A 17,979-nucleotide genomic window follows, 5' to 3' on the forward strand; every position below is an offset into this window, starting at 1 on the left:
CTCCTCTGGTGCAACTTGAGACCCTTTCCACTCACCCTATCACTTGTTCCTAGGGAGAAGACACCAACCCTCACCTAGCTCCAGCCTCCTTTCATGGAGCTGTAGAGAGTGAGGTCTCCTTTGAGCCTTTTCTCCATCCTAAACACCACCTCACCAGCTCTCTTCTCCAAACCCTTCACCAGCTTCATTGCCCTTCCCTGGACCTGCTGCAGCACCTCAATGTCTTTCCTGCAGTGAGTGCAGTGGAACAAGATGTTAAATTCTGTGCCCAGCCATTGCTGCTGGCACCCTGAGTTGGGTGGTGGAGGAAGCAAGTATCAAAGCCTGCATCATCCCTTGGTAGCAACCTCTTCAGTGACCCTGAATAGTGAAGTGATTGCTCTGACACAGTGCTGAGGGAACTGGGGTTGTTTAACCTAGGTGAAAAGAGGCTGAGGAGACACCTTCTGGCTCTCTACAGCTCCCTGAAAGGAGGTTGGGGTGAGGTGGAGCTTGGTCTTTCCTCCCAAGGAGCAAGCATCAGGAGGAGAGGAAATGGCCTCAAGTTGTGCTGTGGGACATCAGGAAGAATTTGCTCCCTAAAGGGTTGTCAGAGCCTGGAACAGACTGCCCAGGGCAGTGGTAGAGTCCCCACCCCTGGTAGGACTGAAAAGCCAAGGAGATCCTAGAGTCAGCCAGGTGGGAAGAGACCTCCAAGCTCAGCCAGGCCAACCTAGCACCCAGCCCTATCCCACCAACCAGACCATGGCACTAAGTGCCAACCTAGCACCCAGCCCTGCCCAATCAACCAGACCATGGCACTGAGTGCCAACCTAGCACCCAGCCCTAGCCAACCAACCAGAGCATGGCTCTAAGTGCCAACCTAGCACCCAGCCCTAGCCCACCAACCAGACCATGGCACTAAGTGGCCCTGAGCCATCTCTTCTAGCAGGAGGTGTCTCTGTCTGTGACAGGGAGTTGGAACTGCCTGATCCTTGAGGCCACTTCCAACCTAAGCCATTCTGTGCTTCTATATGTTGCAACCTCAGGGCCTCAAACAGAAAGGACCAAGAACATAAGAGGGAATTTCTGCTGCTGCCTTGTCAGAGCTTCCTCTGGGCTGCAGATGTCAGCGAGCTGGTGGAGCAGTGGGTGGTAGAGCAGCTGTGGTGGAGGAGCTGCCTCACTGACCGACAAATGAGGAAATCAAAAGCCCAATTAAGAGCCTGGAATTGCCCCCAGTGACCTGAGCAGAGCGTTTAGTAGCTGCTAGTGAGCCAGGCCCCTTGGAATGAATGAGAGCTGCTGTTTGTTTGAAGGGAAAGCTCTCCCCCTCCCCCAGCTCTAATTAGCTCCTCTTTCCCTCTTGTTTTTTTCCCTGCCATCAAGATGAAGGCTTTGCCTCTGGGATGAACTCCTAACGAGATGCAACTTATTTGCCTTGCAGCTGATCTCCGTGCAGGGGCTGTTGGGAGCTCCTGGACCTGTTTTCTGTCATCCCTTGCTGGATCTTTGGGTTTGCTGTTGTGAGTGTGGCTCTCCATTAACCTTCTGCTTTGTCTCTTTGCCTTCAACAGAGTGACTAAAGAGGTGGACTCGACCTCGAAAGAAGCTAAATCCTTCCTGAAGCAGCAAGAGAAGTGGCAGCAAGCAGCTCCAGCTTCCCTCCCTACAGGCTCTGGGTGAGTGTGTGGTTGCTCTGCCCAGGAATGGATCCTCAGGGAGCAGGATGCCACTGGAGCTGGTGACAGAAGCTGGGTGGTGTTTAACCTGACAGCAGTTTGTTCTCTGTAGGCTTTCAGTGAGAGCAAGGCTCGGCCTGGGAGGTGTGATAGTTTCAGGGGGAAGGGAAGCAACCCATGAGTCCCAGTCACTCATTTTGGAGCCTTGAATTTCTCAATCCTCACAGATCATTCATCCTAGGAAGGAAATTTTGGGTTGAAAGTCTTGAGCAGCCTCTTCAAACTGCAGGTAGCCAAGGAACGTGCCTGAGATTTGCCTCCAGCTCCTTTGAGAGGTGTTTTTCAGGACAAAGCCATGCCAGGTTGGGCTGTGGCTGCTTATAAACTTGGAGGGAAGCATTTAAGTGAGGTGGTTTTGCCTGCTGGATGTTCTCTCCTATCATTTTGGTGTGGATTTGTCACTTTCTCCTCAAGCTCTAACACTTAACTGCAAGATTATCATAATGCTTGTCAAAGATACAAAGAGGTCAGGTGGCCTCTGGGTCTGATGTGTCACTCTGCTTCTTGATGAGCTTGGGAGATCTTCTGTCTTCCACTAGTGACTTCTTTGTTTCCCATTTAAATCAGTCCTTTGCATTTAGCTTTGAAAGACATAAGCTGTGTGCAGCTTGGTGGCATAGAAGCAATGTCCCTTAAAGGCACAGATTGTCCTTGCAGTCTGCTGAGGAGCAGTGTGAGGTAAGGTTGCCTGTCCCAGAGCTGTTGTTCAGTTGCTGCAGCTGGATTGTCACTCACTTCCCCAGCTTGCAGTTAGGTCAGGGCAAGTGGAAGCACAGTAAATGTGTGTGTGTGTGGCTTTGGGCAGCTGCTGTGCCCTCAGATGAATGAGCACATAGATGGCCATGGTCTTGTTGCCGTCCTTCACTCCACACAAGGCTTTGTCCCTGCAGAGCTCATTAACTGGAAGCCAAATGACATGTACAGGGGTTTGTGCTGGGAAAGAAGATACCTTTGCCTTGAGTTGTGCTTTGTTCAATCTGGGTGGCCACAAGAGGTGCTTGGGGTGCTTAGCTCCTTGTTGTGCATGCTGCTGGTGGTCCTGTGTCTTGGCTTGATGGCTGCACTCAGAGTGTGGCTGTCAATGGCTCCATGGCCAAGTGGAGGTCAGTGACAAGTGGAGTCCCTCAGGGATCAGTCCTGGCACCAGTCTTGTTCAACATCTTTGTGGGTGGCATGGACAGAGGCACTGAGTGCAGCCTCAGCAGGTTTGCTGCCCACACCAAGCTGTGTGCTGCAGCAGGCAGGCTGCAGGGCAGGGATGGCAGCCAGAGGCACCTGGGCAGGCTGCAGAGGTGGGCACAAGCCAAGCTCAGGAGCTGCAACAAGACCAAGGGCAAGGTCTTGCAAATGGGCCAAGGCAATGCCAAGCACCAATCCAGGCTGGGCAGTGCCAGGCTGGAGAGCAGCCCTGGGCAGAGGGCCTTGGGGGTGCTGCTGGAGGAGAAGCTCAGCAGGAGCCAGCAGTGTGCACTTGCAGCCCAGAGAGCCAAGCAGAGCCTGGGCTGCAGCAGCAGCAGTGTGGGCAGCAGGGCCAGGGAGGGGATTCTGCCCCTCTGCTCTGCTCTGCTGAGAGCCCACCTGGAGTGCTGCATCCAGTGCTGGAGCCCCTGGGCCAAGAGGGCTGTGGAGATGCTGCAGAGTGTCCAGAGCAGGGCCAGGAGGATGCTCAGAGGCTGCAGCAGCTCTTCTGTGAGCACAGCCTGAAAGAGTTGGGGCTGTGCAGGCTGGAGCAGAGGATGCTCCCAGGGGACCTTCTGGTGGCCTTGCAGCATCTGCAGGGGGCTCCAAAAAAGCTGGGGAGAGACTTTTGAGGCTGTGAGGGAGTGGCAGGAGTGGGGGAAATGGAGCAAAGGTGGAGGTGGGGAGAGTGAGGCTGGAGGGGAGGAGGAAGTTGTTGAGCAGGAGAGTGGTGAGAGGCTGGAATGGGTTGCCCAGGGAGGGGGTTGAGGCCCCATGGCTGGAGGTGTTTGAGGCCAGGCTGGCTGAGGCTGTGTGCAGCCTGCTCTAGGGTAGGGTGTCCCTGGGCATGGCAGGGGGGTTGGAACTGGCTGCTCCTTGTGCTCCCTTCCAACCCTGACTGCTTCTATGCTGGATGTGCTTGTGGACAGCCTCTGTGCTGCAGCCGTTGGCAGCTCCCAGGAGCTTTGTCAGCAGCTGCAAATAAGAGGAAAAGGGAAGGAAAAAAAAAGAGCCTTGCCCTTGTGTGCAGGGGATTGGAGCAGCTAAGAGTGGCCTCTCCATCTGGCTTTTCCTTTTCCACCTTGCAGGCAGCTGGCATCGTTTCTGGCTGCAGCCAGCCTGGGCTGCATTGATTTGATTTCCCTTCCCTAAGCAGGCAGAAGCAGTGCAGGGAAGCAGCGGTCACAGAGCCGAACATCCGCTGCCACATCTCCACCTTCCCAACCCTTGCAGCCCCAAGTGGTGCAGGGGGAGGGATGTTTGGGGCTGAAAATGCATTTCCTGGATGTGTTTAACATCCAGACAGGATGTGCTATAAAAAGTTAGGTCTGTGCTTGTGAGGGACGTGGGGGAGTGGCTGCAAGAGAAGAGCATCAACACTTGGCTGTAATTAAAGGCAGGAGCACAGAACAACCCACCCAGTTCTCTCAGCAGGCTTAGCTTAGCAAGGTCAGAAGCCCTTGGTTCCCAGGGGTGGGATGGTTTCCCAACCTTCCCATCCCTCCCATCTTGTGCCCCCTCTGTGACACACAGCCCAGGCAGAGGTCTGTCAGCAGTGGGGATTGCTTTGGAGTTTGGGAAGCTCTGCTCTAGCCACGTTCCTGGTGTGCTTTTGAACTGTGTTAGGTTCTAACTGGTGCTGTCAGAGGTGCTGGGTGTGATGAGTGGGGTCCACTAGTGACACACAGCCCAGGCAGAGGTCTGTCAGCAGTGGGGATTGCCTTGGAGGAGGTTGGGAAGCTCTGCTCTAGCCACGTTTCTGATGTGCTTTTGAACTGTGTTAGGTTCTAACTTCTCCCAGGCAACCAGCACCAGAACAAGGGGACACAGTCTCAAGCTGTGCCAGGGGAGGTCTAGGCTGGATATTAGGAGGAAGTTGTTGTCAGAGAGAGTGATTGGCATTGGAATGGGCTGCCCAGGGAGGTGGTGGAGGCACTGTGCCTGGAGGTGTTGAAGCCAAGGCTGGCTGGGGCACTTAGTGCCATGGTCTGGTTGATTGGGCATGGCTGGGTGCTAGGTTGGCACTGAATGCCATAGTGTGGTTGATTGGGCAGGGCTGGGTGCTAGGTTGGCACTTAGTGCCATGGTCTGGTTGGTTGGCCAGGGCTGGGTGCTAGGTTGGCCTGGCTGAGCTTGGAGGTCTCTTCCAACCTGGTTGATTCTGTGATGTTCTATGATCATACAACTCCTTAAAGTTCAAGTCAGGTGGGGTTGAGCTCTTCTCCCTATTCTCAGATGGTAGGAGAAGAGGAACTGGCCTGAAATTGGGTAGGCTTAGGTTGGAGAGGAGTTAAAAGTGACAGGACAAGAGGTAATGGCCTCAAGCTGCAGCTTGGGTTGGATGTTAGGAAAGATTTCTTTGCTGCAGGAGTGGTCAGGGATTGGCACAGGCTGCCAGAGGTGCTGGAGTCCCCATGCCTGGAGGTGTTCAAGAAACCTCTAGCCATGGCACTTGGGTGCAGATGGCTGTGGTGGTGGTGTTGGGTCAGTGGTTGGATGATCTCAGAGGTCTTTTCCAACCCCAAATGATTCTGATTCAATGCTTCAGGGCCTTTTGGGGCCAGCAAGTGTAGCTCCTAAGTACCTGCCCTGATGGAGGGGTCGATCAGCTCTAGTGGCTGCTTTGCTGCTCTGAGAGCTCCTTTCTGCTCCCTCCCTTGGCCAGGCAGATCCTACAAGCTGGGGCCATCGTGCTCAGCATTAGTAATCCTGTTTTGCAACAACTGTTTCATAGTCAGAGGACATTAGAGCAAAGGAAATCCTCACCACAGAGCCACTGCTGGTGTGTACTTGTGCACGGGGGGACAGGAGCCACAACGAGGAGGGGCTGAGCTGGGCAATACCTGCACAGACCTGAGCCCTTGGGTGTTGAGCAGCTGTGAGCCACCCATCAGTCCTCAAGGCTTGGCAAGGCACAGAGGTGGTGTGTAGGGAACAGTGCTGCTGGGGCAGTCCATTCAGGTGCCCTCCCCCCACAACGGAGTTGGTGCACCTTGGTTGAGATCCTGCCCTAGGCAGCTGTTTCTACACAACCTGAACAGGAGCCAGGGGCAAAAAAAAACCCCTCAGCCCAAAACCAAATGAGGCTTTTCACTGCCTTTGTTCTTGCCCTTGCTTATTACCAAAGCCATTTGTAATGAAACGTGGACTTGCTCGCTCAGCCCAGCTGTTGCTTTGCTCTTTGATCCTGCCTGAAATTGCAGTGGTGGATGAGTGACCTCCTGGGCCTTTTCGTGCCTCGTAGGCTGCTATAAACACAGGGTGAAATGTGCCTTTGAAGCAAGCAGGCACCACTCCCACGGAGCTCAGGAGGTGCAGTGCTTGCTGACCCCCAGGACTGAACTTGGGCTGTGAAGGTCCAGACCTTGGTGCAAGACCTGGCAGGAACACTCTGACCCAGAGACACAGGCTTGCCCTGAACAAAGCAGCAGGGTAAAACCTCAGCCTGTTCTCTGTGGGCTTTTCCTCTCCTAGCCTGCAGCAGAGCAGTTCCTGTGGGCTGATCATTAAACAGTGTGAAGAGCTTCAGGCTTTTACAGGTCTTTTATTCTGCTGCATGATAATCATAGAATTGTTTTGGTTGGAAAAGACCTTTAAGACCATCAAGTGCAGGCAGTCTTTAACTCCAGCAAGGCTGGTGCTAAGCCATGTCCCTCAGCACCACATCTCTGCCTCCTTTAGAGACCCCTGGGGTTGGAGATTCAACCACCTGCCCTGGGGAGCCTGTTCCAGTGGTTGAGAACCTTTCTAATGCAGAAGTTTCTTCTTAAGACCATCAAGTGCAGGCAGTCTTTAACTCCAGCAAGGCTGGTGCCAAGCCATGTCCCTCAGCACTACATCTCTGCCATGTCCCTCAGCACCACATCTCTGCCTCTTTTAGAGACCCCCGGGGATGGGGATTCAACCACCTGCCCTGGGGAGCCTGTTCCAGTGGTTGAGAACCTTTCTAGTGCAGAAGTTTCTTCTGAAGTCCAGCCTAAGACCATCAAGTGCAGGCAGTCTTTAACTCCAGCAAGGCTGGTGCCAAGCCATGTCCCTCAGCACCAACATCTCTGCCATGTCCCTCAGCACCACATCTCTGCCATGTCCCTCAGCACCAACATCTCTGCCATGTCTCTCAGCACCACATCTCTGTCTCTTTTAAAGACCTCTGGGGATGGGGATTCAACCATCTGCCCTGGGGAGCCTGTTCCAGGGGTTGAGAACCTCTCTAGTGCAGAAGTTTCTTCTTAAGACCATCAAGTGCAGGCAGTCTTTAACTCCAGCAAGGCTGGTGCCAAGCCATGTCCCTCAGAACCACATCTCTGCCTCTTTTAAAGACCCCCAGGGATAAGGATTCAGCCATCTGCCCTGGGGAGCCTGTTCCAGTGGTTGAGAACCTTTCTAGTGCAGAAGTTCCTTCTGAAGTCCAACTTAAATCTCCCCTGGTGTAACTTGAGGCTGTTTCCTCTTGTCCTGTGGCTTGTTACTAGAGAGGGGAGACCAGCACCCACCTCCTTTCAGGAGCTGAAGTGCAGGGACTCCACCAGCAGGAAGATGTTTGTCTCCCACCCTAAGTGTGCAGTAGGATGCATGGTGGCAGTCTGTGGGAGGTTATGGATGGAGGGAGAACCTGGAGCCTGTTTGCATCATCCTGACCTGGTCATTTCATTTCTAAGCTGGCCTTTCCCTCCAGCCTGGCTGCTCCCAGGAGCTGCTTCACATCCAGGTCTTGTAAAAGATGCAATTTCTGCATGAGTTGGCTGCTGCTAATTGGATCCCTTTGCTGGCATGACCAAAACTGATTACTTGAGATCTTAAGTGGACACCAGTGAGGCAAACACAGACACACAGTGTCTGTGGATCTCAACTGATCTAGAACAAGGGGCTCCAGGGAGCAATTTCACTTCACAGCAATCCTGTGGGCAGGAATTTACAGACCAATTCCAGCTCAGCATCAGCTGCAAGAGGTTCTTTGACAAACTCTTGCACTTTTTGCTTCTAGGGACTAAGAAAGAATGCAACTAAAGCAAGCAGTCAGCACCTCTGGGGGAGCTGGAGGTAGAGGCTTTTACAGTAGTCACTCAAGAAGCTGGGCATGAGTCAGCAGTAGGCACTTGCAGCCCAGAAGGCCAGTGGCAGCCTGGGCTGCATCAGAAGCAACGTGGCCAGAGATGGAAGGAGAGGAACCTGCCCCTCTGCTCTGCTGAGACCTCACCTGCAGGGCTGTGTCCAGCTTGGGGCCCCTGACACAAGGAGGACATGGACCTGCTGGAGAGGGTGCAGAGGGGGGGGGCCACAAAGATGATCAGGGGGCTGGAAGACAGGCTGAAAGAACTGGGGCTGTGCAGCCTGGAGAAGAGAAAGGCTCCAGGGAGACCTTAGAGCTGCATTTCAGCATCTGAAGAGGACCTGTAGGCAGGCTGGGGAGGGACTGTTTAGCCGGGCATGTGGGGATAGGATGAGGGGCAATGGTTTGAAACTGGAGCAGAGCAGAGTTAGGTTGGGCATCAGGAGGAGGCTCTGCACAATCAGGGCAGTGAAACACTGGAACAAGTTGCCCAGAGAGGTGCTGGAATCCCCAGCCCTGGACACATTCAAGGTCAGACTTGATGCGACCTCGGGCAAGCTGCTGTAGTTGGAGGCGTCCTTGCTGAGATGCAGGGGGATTGGACAAGATGACCATGGAGAGTCCTTTCCAGGCCAGTGCAGTCTGTGAAGCTGTGTCCTTACTAAGGATTTCAGGGCTTCCCCTCTTTCTCCTTGCTCTTCCCTCGCTGTGCTCCAGAGAGTGCTGTTCTCCCAGGCGCAGAGATCCAGCCCCAGGAGGAGCACAGGACAGATTTAGTACTACTTTGTTTTTTCCCCTCTGCACAGCAACCTAAACCAGCCAAGGGCAAAATTCCTATGCCCTGGGGCCAGTTTGACTTATTTTCTATTCATACATTTTGGGTTGTGAGAGATTAAACGTGGCAGTGACTGTTCCAAGTGAGTAATTCCTCTGCAGGTCTTAGATCCTTTTGTTGGGCTTAGCTGTTGTGTTTTAATGTTAATTATTCATTGTGAGTCTCTCTCTCTCTCTCTGTGTGCTGGTTGCTGCATCTCCTCTCCTTGAATTTGAGGCTGGGTGAGTTTATTTATTTAAGATATAGCTTGGGTTGATTTCTTTGGGGCACTGGAATGAGTGACCCCCCCCCCCAGGGGTTGCTGTGGGAAGGTGTTTGTGTGGAGGTGAGGAGAAGGAGGTGTCTCAGGAGGGAAAATGATGGCTGGTTCAGTATTGAGGAGAAGGGTTTCCAGCAGCCCCAGTGTAAATAAGATGCTGATTGCTGCACACTTGTGAAGAATCTCAAATAACCTCACTCACTGAACATTTGCCTCCCCTCTTGGACATGGAGGCATTGGGATCAGGTGCCCAGTGGCAGGATAAGGGGTAACAGGCACAGACTGGACCATCAGAAGTTCCCTCTGAGCATGAGGAGGAACTTCTTTCATTTCAGAGTGCTGGAGCCCTGGTGCAGGCTGCCCAGAGAGGTGGTGGAGTCTCCATCTCTGGAGACATTCAAAACCTGCCTTCCTGTGTGACCTTCTCTAGGTGAACCTACCTTGGCATGGGGGTTGGACTTGATCATCTCCAGAGGTCACTTCCAACCCCTACCACTCTGTGTGATCCCAGCCTCAAGTGAAATCTCCCTTGCAGAACCTGCAGGAGTGAGGATGCTGAGCTTTGGTGGGCACAGGTTCAACAGCAACAGGGTCACTTGGCATGGGCTTCATAGCACAGCTGAGAAGTCCAAGCTGTGAGCTGTGGCCACACTGCCACCAGATCCTGTGCTAGACACCTGACCAGGCTTACCCAGGGCTGCAGTCACCTCTGAGGCAGGAGAGCTCTGCCATTTGGAGCCTTTGCCCCTTCTCTGAGCAGTTCATATATCTGTAGAATGATTTGGGTTGGAAAGGACCTTAAAGTTCACCCAGTTTCATCCCCCTGCCATGGGCAAGGACACCTCCCACTAGCCCAGGTAGCTCAAGGCCTCATCCAACCTGGCCTTGAGTACCTCCAGGGAGGGGGTATCCACAGCCTCCCTGGGCAACCTGTGCCAGTGTCTCACCACCCTCACTGTCAAGAATTTCTTCCTAATGTCCAGTCTCAGTCTGCCCTCCTCAAGCTTTAAGCCAATGCCCTTTGTCCTATCTCTGCAAGCCCTTGCCCTTGCTCCTGAGCTTCTGCTTAGCCTATTCTGATAACAAACAGAGCTGCCAGCATGGGAAGCTTCGTACCCACTCCCCCAGACTCAAATCAAAACATGTCCTCAGCATCCTTCTTTGAAACTGGTCTCTCAGGAGCCATCCTCTCTTGTTCTCAGGCTGAATGAGTCAGGGCCTTGCCTCCCTTTGCAACAGAAGTGAATGAGATTGTTCAGCTCCACTCCATGCCTCCCTGTGGCCATGCTGGCAGGATTGAGGAGAGGCTGAGGGAGCTGAGGGTGTGCAGCCTGCAGAAGAGGAGGCTCAGGGCAGAGCTCATTGCTGCCTGCAGCTGCCTGCAGGGAGGCTGTAGCCAGGTGGGGTTGGGCTCTGCTGCCAGGCAAGCAGCAACAGAAGAAGGGGACCCAGGCTGAAGCTGTGGCAGGGCAGGTCTAGGCTGGCTGTGAGGAGGAAGTTGTTGTCAGAGAGAGTGATTGGCATTGGAATGGGCTGCCCAGGGAGGTGGTGGAGTCTCTGTGGCTGGAGGTGTTGGAGCCAAGGCTGGCTGGGGGCACTGAGTGCCATGGTCTGGTTGGTTGGCTAGGGCTGGGTGCTAGGCTGGCACTTAGTGCCATGGTCTGGTTGCTTGGCTAGGGCTGGGTGCTAGGTTGGCACTTAGTGCCATGGTGTGGTTGGCCAGGGCTGGGTGGCTAGGTTGGCACTGAGTGCCATGGTCTGGTTGATTGGCCAGGGCTGTGTGCTAGGTTGGCACTCAGTGCCATGGTCTGGTTGATTGGCCAGGGCTGTGTGCTAGGTTGGCACTGAGTGCCATGGTCTGGTTGATTGGCCAGGGCTGGGTGCTAGGTTGGCCTGGCTGAGCTTGGAGGTCTCTTCCATCCTGGTTGCTTCTATGATATGGTTGTGGTTACTTCTGCCTGGGGCAGTGGCATCTCCCTGGAAAGAAGTTCAGCAGTGCCTCTCCAGCTCTGTGCCTTGCTCCAGTCCTCTCCTCTTGATGTGGCTAAGCTGGCTCCCTGGGCTGGCCTAACTAGGATCAGCTGTTTCTCTTTTCTAGTCTGGTTGGAGGTTCAGGAGAATGGAATCTCAGCTATTTGAAGACTTATAGTCTCTAAAGCATCTGCCTTATAAAATACAAACAACCCCCCACCAGCCTGGGGCCTTGGATAAATTCCCCACTGCAAGTTGTGGGGCACTTTTCCCTTAGGGCAGCACAGATTTTATTGAGGCTTCTTTTTCATTTGCTTTCATCTCTTTGCTCAGGAGCCTTCAGCTTTCTGCCTCTGTGAGAAGGATTGAGGAAATTAACTGCTAATGGGGAGTGAAGCCAGCTGCTTTTTACTTGGTTTTTTTTGCTTCCAGACCCCTCACAAGGCTGTGGGGGGAAACCCTTCATAGTTCCCATGTCAGAATCAGAGGGGCAGCTTTGCTTTGTGGTTAAAGCCTGGGATTGGAGGTGGATGCTAAGAGCTCTGGTTCCCAGCTCTCCCATGGCTTGGGGTGGGGGGGTGAGGAAGAAGATTTGTTTCCACTCCTGCCTTATTTTGCTTTTCTAGTGCTTCCTTGCATGTTAAACTGAGCTGCACCACGTCCCTTGAGTGTCTCCCCCATACCAGATGCTGGTGTTGCATCCTCCTGCTTTCCCACACTCGTGTTCCTCCCTTTTTCTCACGTCAAGGAGCAAGCTCAGCTGAAGCATTCTTTGTCAAACATGACCCAGCTTGGTGAGGCTGGAGGGGCAGTGGGAGCAGAGGGATGCTCCTTGCTTTCAGGCAGTTCTATTGCCCTGAGGCTTTTCACATACTGGTGGCCTCATTCGTGGCAGATCAGCACACCAATATTTTGTTAGCCAAAACTTTGAGCAGCTTGGAGAAGAAGGAAGCTCAGGGCAGACTTTGTTGCTCTCTACAACCACTTGATAGGAGGTTGTAGCCAGGTGGGGGTTGGTCTCTTCCCCCAGGCAACAAGTGACAGAACAAGAGGACACAGCCTCAGGCTGTGCCAGGGCAGGTTTAGGCTGGACTTTAGGAAGAAGTTCTTGGCAGAAAGAGTGATTGGCATTGGAATGGAGTCACCATCCCTGGAGGTGTTTAAATGGAATGGAGTCACCATCCCTGGAGGTGTTTAAATGGAATGGAGTCACCATCCCTGGAGGTGTTTAAATGGAGACTGGATGAGGCACTTAGTGCCATGGTTTAGTTCATTAGAAGGTGTTGGGTGATAGATTGGGCTGGATCACCTCAAAGGTCTTTTCCAGCCTGGTTCGTTGTGTGATTCTGATGTGCTTTGTGCAAGGCCAGGCTTAGCAAAGGGGCATGCCCTTGGCTTGGTATCAGGATGTGAAGTCAAGCAATTAGGGTTGCTTACCAACTCAAAATGCTGGCTCCCTCCTTTCCTGTCTCCAAGGAGGTGCTGCTGTGGCTCTGAGCTCTCCGAGGCCATGTGGTCTCTCTTCAGAGCTCCAACTTTTTTCGGTTGGCAGCAACTGCTCTTTTGTTTGCTGCCAGAAAAAGCCCAGGAGAGGCTGAGCAACTGCCCCAGCCGTGGGGATTTCCTCTGCCCGTGTCTGGCTGTGGGGATGGTTAGCATAGCTGAGCTGCTCTTCAGCTCTTGCTGTCCTGCCCTGGAGGCGGCAGAGCCCTGCAGCTCTTGCATTCCCCTTACATATTCCTGCCTCCAGTGAACTGCTGCGTGGGGCTGAGCTGAAAGGGCACCTTAAACGAGCTCCAGACTGTCTGAGGCTCTCCAGAGTGCTCTAATCCTAGCTGCCAAGCCATGGAGTACTTTGTTTCTCTATCCAAGGAGTTTCAAAGCCTTCCTGATGTGTTGGGTAGCAGCCCAGCCAGCTTTGCCCTGCAGCCCTTGCTTGCTGCAGCTCTTCAGAGCACGTAAGGTCCTTGGGGCAGTTGCCCCAGTGCCAAGAGACCCTCTGCAGAGGCAGATAACTGGTGTCACATTGGCAACAGACATCCCTATGGGTGGGCAAGGACGTGTGTGGGATGCTCTGGTACCCACCAGGGGTGGGGAAAGGATGGTTTTGAAGTTGCTGTTGGAGTTTCTATTTCTCCTTTTCCTGGGACTCCCAGGGGACAATGCAGCCTCTGTCCTCTCTGCTTACAGCATTTACCATTGATTACCAGCAAATAATCTGGGATGTAAGTTTGATCTGACCTTCTGTGGCAGCTTTGATACCCTTGTGGGGACCCCCACTTCAGCACTGTTGCTCAAAGCACCCAGGGAGCCAGAGGACAATACAGGCTCCTGTTCATTGCCTGACTGCTGGCTTGGGAACAATGATGACATTTCTTGGAGAAGCAAATCCTGGGCATGTGCAGGGTGGGATTTGGGCTTATTAGTTTTGTTTCCATCAAGGCTTGAGAGCACAAGGCAGCACCCATGAATGCATGCAGAGAGTCACAGAATGGTAGGGCTTGAAGATCATAGAATCAACCAGGTGGGAAGAGACCTCCAAGCTCATCCAGTCCAACCTAGCACCCAGCCCTAGCCAATCAACCAGACCATGGCACTAAGTGCTTCCTCCTAACATCCAGCCTAGACCTCCCCTGGCACAGCTTGAGGCTGTGTCCCCTTTGTTCTGTTTCTGCTTTCCTGGCAGCAGAGCCCAACCCCACCTGGCTACAGCCTCCCTGCAGGCAGCTGCAGGCAGCAATCAGCTCTGCCCTGAGCCTCCTCTGCTGCAGCCTGCACCCCCCCAGCTCTCTCAGCCTCTTCTCACAGGGCTGTGCTCCAGGCCCCTCCCCAGCCTTGCTGCCCTTCTCTCAACACCTTCCAGCCCCTCAGCAGCTCTCTTGAACTGAGGAGCCCAGAACTGGACACAGCACTCCAGGGGTGGCCTGAGCAGTGCTGAGCACAGGGGCAGAAGAACCTCCCTTGTGCTGCTGCTCACACTGCTCCTGAGCCAGCCCAGGATGCCATTGGCTCTGCTGCCCACCTGGGCACACTTGATCTGGAGATCAAGTCCAGCCTCCCCTGCCAAAGCAGGTTCCTCTAGAGAAGGCCATACAGGAACACATCCAGCTGGGTTTGGGATGTGTCCAGAGATGGAGACTTCACCACCTCTCTGGGCAGCCTGCTCCAGGGCTCCATTACCCTTAAATTAAAGCAGTTGCACCTCATGTTTACGCGGAACATCTGATGTTCCAGTTTGTCCTGTCAGTGGGCACCACTGAAAAAAGCCTGCTGCCATCCTCTTCACACCCACTCTTTAAGTGGTGAGCAGCAGTCTGCTGTTCTCCAGGCTGAACAGCCCCAATTCTCTCAACCTCTCCTCACAAGAGAGATGTTCCAGTCCCCTCAGCAGCTTTCCAGCCATTTTCTGTCCCGTCCCCAGCAGGCTGCTGTCTTTCTTGAATCAGGGAGCCCAGAACTGAAGACAGTACTCCAGATGTGGCCTCACCAGGGCAGAGTAGAGGCAGAGGAGAATCTCCCTTGACCTGCTTGTAGCACAGAGGAGCTGTGCACCTGAGGGAGAGCACAAAGCTGTTTTTTAGGTGCTTGCCTGTTTTGCCCTGAGGTTGAGCGCAGGTCTGTGCTGTTAGGTCAAGATGCTCCTTTGGCAGCAAGGAAGGAGTTAAAGCAACCTGCAAAAGCTTTCTGATTACAGCTCACGGCTTTCATAATGCAAAGCCGGTGGGAATTCAGCCCAAAGCTTCCTCTCTCTCCTCCCCCTTCCCTGGGCCAACCTTGCTGAGCGCTCCGGAGCTGCCTCCATGCCAGAGCAGTTCGCGCAGGGAAGCTCTGCACAGACCCAGCAGAGGCGTAAGGGTCTGAAAGATGAGATGATTAAACTTGCTTGGGAGAGCACTGGCAGAGGCATTTTCCAGCGTGGTTGAGCTGTTTCCTCGCAGGATGGCTGGCCTGCAGCCTGCCTGCCCTTTCAGCTGTGACCTGAGCCTTTCCCGGCGCAGGAGGAAGCAGCTGGCACATAGGAGAGCTCTGACTCCCTGGAGAGCAGCCTGCGGGTACGTCCTTGGCTTGGCTGGAAGCTCTGCAGAGGATCATAGAATTGTTTGGGATGGAAAAGATCTCAAAGGTCATCCAATCCAACCTTCAGCTCATCAAACCATGGCCACACATTTCTTGAACACCTCCAGGCATGGGGATTCCATCCCCTCCTTGGGCAGCCTGTGCCAATCACTGACCGCTCTTGGAGCAAAGAAACTTTTCCTCCTCTCTGACCTAAGCCTCCCCTGGCACAGTTTCAGACCATTTCCTCTCCTCCTATCACCTGGTACTAGGGAGGAGAGCCCAACCCCATCTCACTGCAACCACTTTTCAGGGAGCTGCAAAGAGCAATGAGGTCTCCCCTCAGCCTCCTTTTTCTCCAGACTAAACACCTCCAGTTCCCCCAGCTGCTCTTCACCAGCCCTGTTCTCCAGCCCCTTCACCAGGTTGCCTTTCTCTGTACACTCTCCAGCTCATCAATGTCCTTCTTGAGAGCCCCAGAGCTGAACCTAGGATTTGAGGTGTGGCCTCACCAGTGTTGAGTACAGGGGCATGGTCACTTCACTCCTCCTGCTGGCCCCACTACTCCTGATCCAAGCCAGGATGCTGGTGGCCTTCTTGGCCACCTGAGCACACTGCTGGATCCTCTTCAACCACTGTCAACCAGCACTCCCTTGTCCTTTTCTTGCAGACAGCTTTCCAGCCACCCTACCCCAAGCCTGGAGCATTCATGGGGTTGTTGTGACCCAGGACTTGGCTTTATTAAACCTCACAGAACTGACCCAAACCCATCAATCCAGCTTGTGGACAACGCACAGCAGAGTGCCTTAAGCCAGGAGAGCCTGAAGGTGGTTCAGCAGTGGCTTGCAAAGCACCCAACACCCTGCCCCTGCTCCAGGCACCTCCACCTCACTGTACAACAACAGCTTTTGCATTAGAGAAGTGCTGAAGAGGCAGTGCAGCCCGGGGGCCTTGCCTTTTGTTGTGCAGCGTTCCCTTTAAGGACTAAAGCACCATCACAGGTTTTTTCCTAACGTGTAAAATCCCTTCTCCCTCCCTGCTGTTTGCAGTAAGCCTCTGGAAAGCTGGAAGGGCTCTGAGTTTCCTTTCCTGCTCACACATGTGCTCCTGCAAGCCTCACCAGTGCTCTGTGGCTGTTTGGAGTCAGGGGGAGGGTTTCTGTTTGGGTTTGGGATTTTTCTTTCCCCCCACCCCGGCCAAGTGCCCTTCTCTGGACACCTTCCAGCACCTCAACATCGCTCTTGAATTGAGGAGCCCAGAACTGGACACAGCACTGCAGGGGTGGCCTGAACAGTGCTGAGCACAGGGGCAGAAGAACCTCCCTTGTCCTACTGCCCACACTGCTCCTGAGCCAGCCCAGGCTCTGCTTGGCTCTCTGGGCTGCCAGCACACACTGCTGGCTCCTGTTGAGCTTCTATAATCGACTACTCCAACCCCCTGCCATAGGCAGGGACACCTCCCACCAGCCCAAGTTCCTCAAGGCCTCATCCTACCTGGCCTTGAACACCTCCAGGGAGAGAGCAGCCACAACCTCCCTGGGCAACCTGTGCCAGTGTCTCCCCACTCTCACTACCAAGATTTTCTTCCTAATCTCCAGCCTAAATCTCCTCTCCATTGCCCCTTGTGCTGTCACTCCAAGCCCTTGTAAGAGGTCCTAGCAAGCATGGTTTGGTTTATTTTCATTCTCCCCTTACCAGAGTGCTTGAAGAAAAGCAGTGAGACCTTGCTCACAGGTCCCCACATTTTGCTCTGGTATGTAATACTGGAGGAATTGTCCCTGGCAGTCACTGTGCACCCAAAGAAGATGATTTAGAACATCCCAAAGCTGGTTTGCAGTTATTGCTGTTCAGTTCAGAGCAAGCTGCTGCTGCCCCTCTTGCTCTCCAGCTCTCACTAGGAGCCTCTCTCTCTGTCTGAGGATGCACTGTGGCTGATTTATGACTTTTAGCACCTTGACCAAGGGCAAACTCTGGAGCTGCAGAGCTGTGAGCTGTTCATCTTTCCTCCTCACACAGGGAGATAGCTGTCAGAATGGATGTCAGCTGTCTGGCTGCTGTGACTCTGCCTTCCTGTGCCCACCTTAGGCTGAGACTACATCTGGGGTGGTTTTGACTGCGTGTGATAAACCTGGAAATGCAGCTTGTGTTGGAGGATGAAATTCACCAAGGGCAAGTGTAGAGTCTTGCACCTGGGGAATAACAACCCCAGGGAGCAGTACAGGTTGGGGACTGAGCTGTTGGAAGGCCGCAAAGGGGAGAAGCATCTGGGGGTCCTGGTGGATAGGAGGTTGAGCATGAGCCAGCAGTGTGCTTTTGTGGCAGGGAAGGCCACTGCCATTCTGGGGTGGATAAGAAGGGCTGTGGGGAGTAGGTGGAGAGAGGTTCTCCTGCCCCTCTACTCTGCCCTGCTGAGGCCACCTCTGCAGTGCTGTGTCCAGTTCTGGGCCCTCCAGTTCAAAAGGGACAGAGAACTGCTTGAGAGAGTCCAGCACAGAGCCACAAAGATGCTGAAGGGAATGGAACAGCTCTGTTAGGAGGAGAGCCTGAGGGAGCTGAGGCTCTTTAGCTTGGAGAGGAGGAGACAGAGAAGCTGTGAAGAGCCCAAAGAATAAATCTGATGAGGAGAGGCTGAAGGAGCTGGGGATGGTTAGTTTGAGGAGGAAGAGGCTGAGGGGAGACCTCATCACTGTCTACAGCTACCTGAAAGGAGGCTGTGTATAAAAATCCTTTGGATGTGGTGCTTAGGGATATGGTGAACCTTGTTGAGCAGGGTTCTGGGTTGGACTTGGTGATCCTGAGGGGCTTTGCCAGCCTGGATGCTGCTGTGATCCTGTGGAGAGGTTGGTGCTGGTCTCTTCTCACAGGTAAATAATGATAGAGCAAGAGGGGATGGCCTTAAGCTGCCACTG

At 53.7% G+C, this 17,979-nt stretch overlaps 1 protein-coding gene across 2 annotated transcripts in view; it reads left to right on the plus strand.

Moving 5' to 3' along the window:
• CFDP1 (craniofacial development protein 1) overlaps window positions 1-17,979 on the plus strand; it is an 82,181-nt gene that overhangs the window by 16,301 nt on the left and 47,901 nt on the right. The window contains exons 5-6 of one of the 2 annotated variants that reach the window (XM_064160504.1): window positions 1,557-1,661; window positions 15,742-16,003. In XM_064160504.1, coding sequence (XP_064016574.1) covers window positions 1,557-1,661; window positions 15,742-15,988 — 352 coding nt within the window. In that variant the 3' untranslated portion in view covers window positions 15,989-16,003. Of the gene's footprint in view, window positions 1-1,556; window positions 1,662-15,741; window positions 16,004-17,979 lie in introns of those variants that run through there. The other variant, XM_064160503.1, reaches the window with a different exon arrangement.

This window comes from Pogoniulus pusillus, chromosome 20, assembly GCF_015220805.1.
Source record: "Pogoniulus pusillus isolate bPogPus1 chromosome 20, bPogPus1.pri, whole genome shotgun sequence".
Classification (NCBI taxonomy): Eukaryota; Metazoa; Chordata; class Aves; order Piciformes; family Lybiidae; genus Pogoniulus; species Pogoniulus pusillus.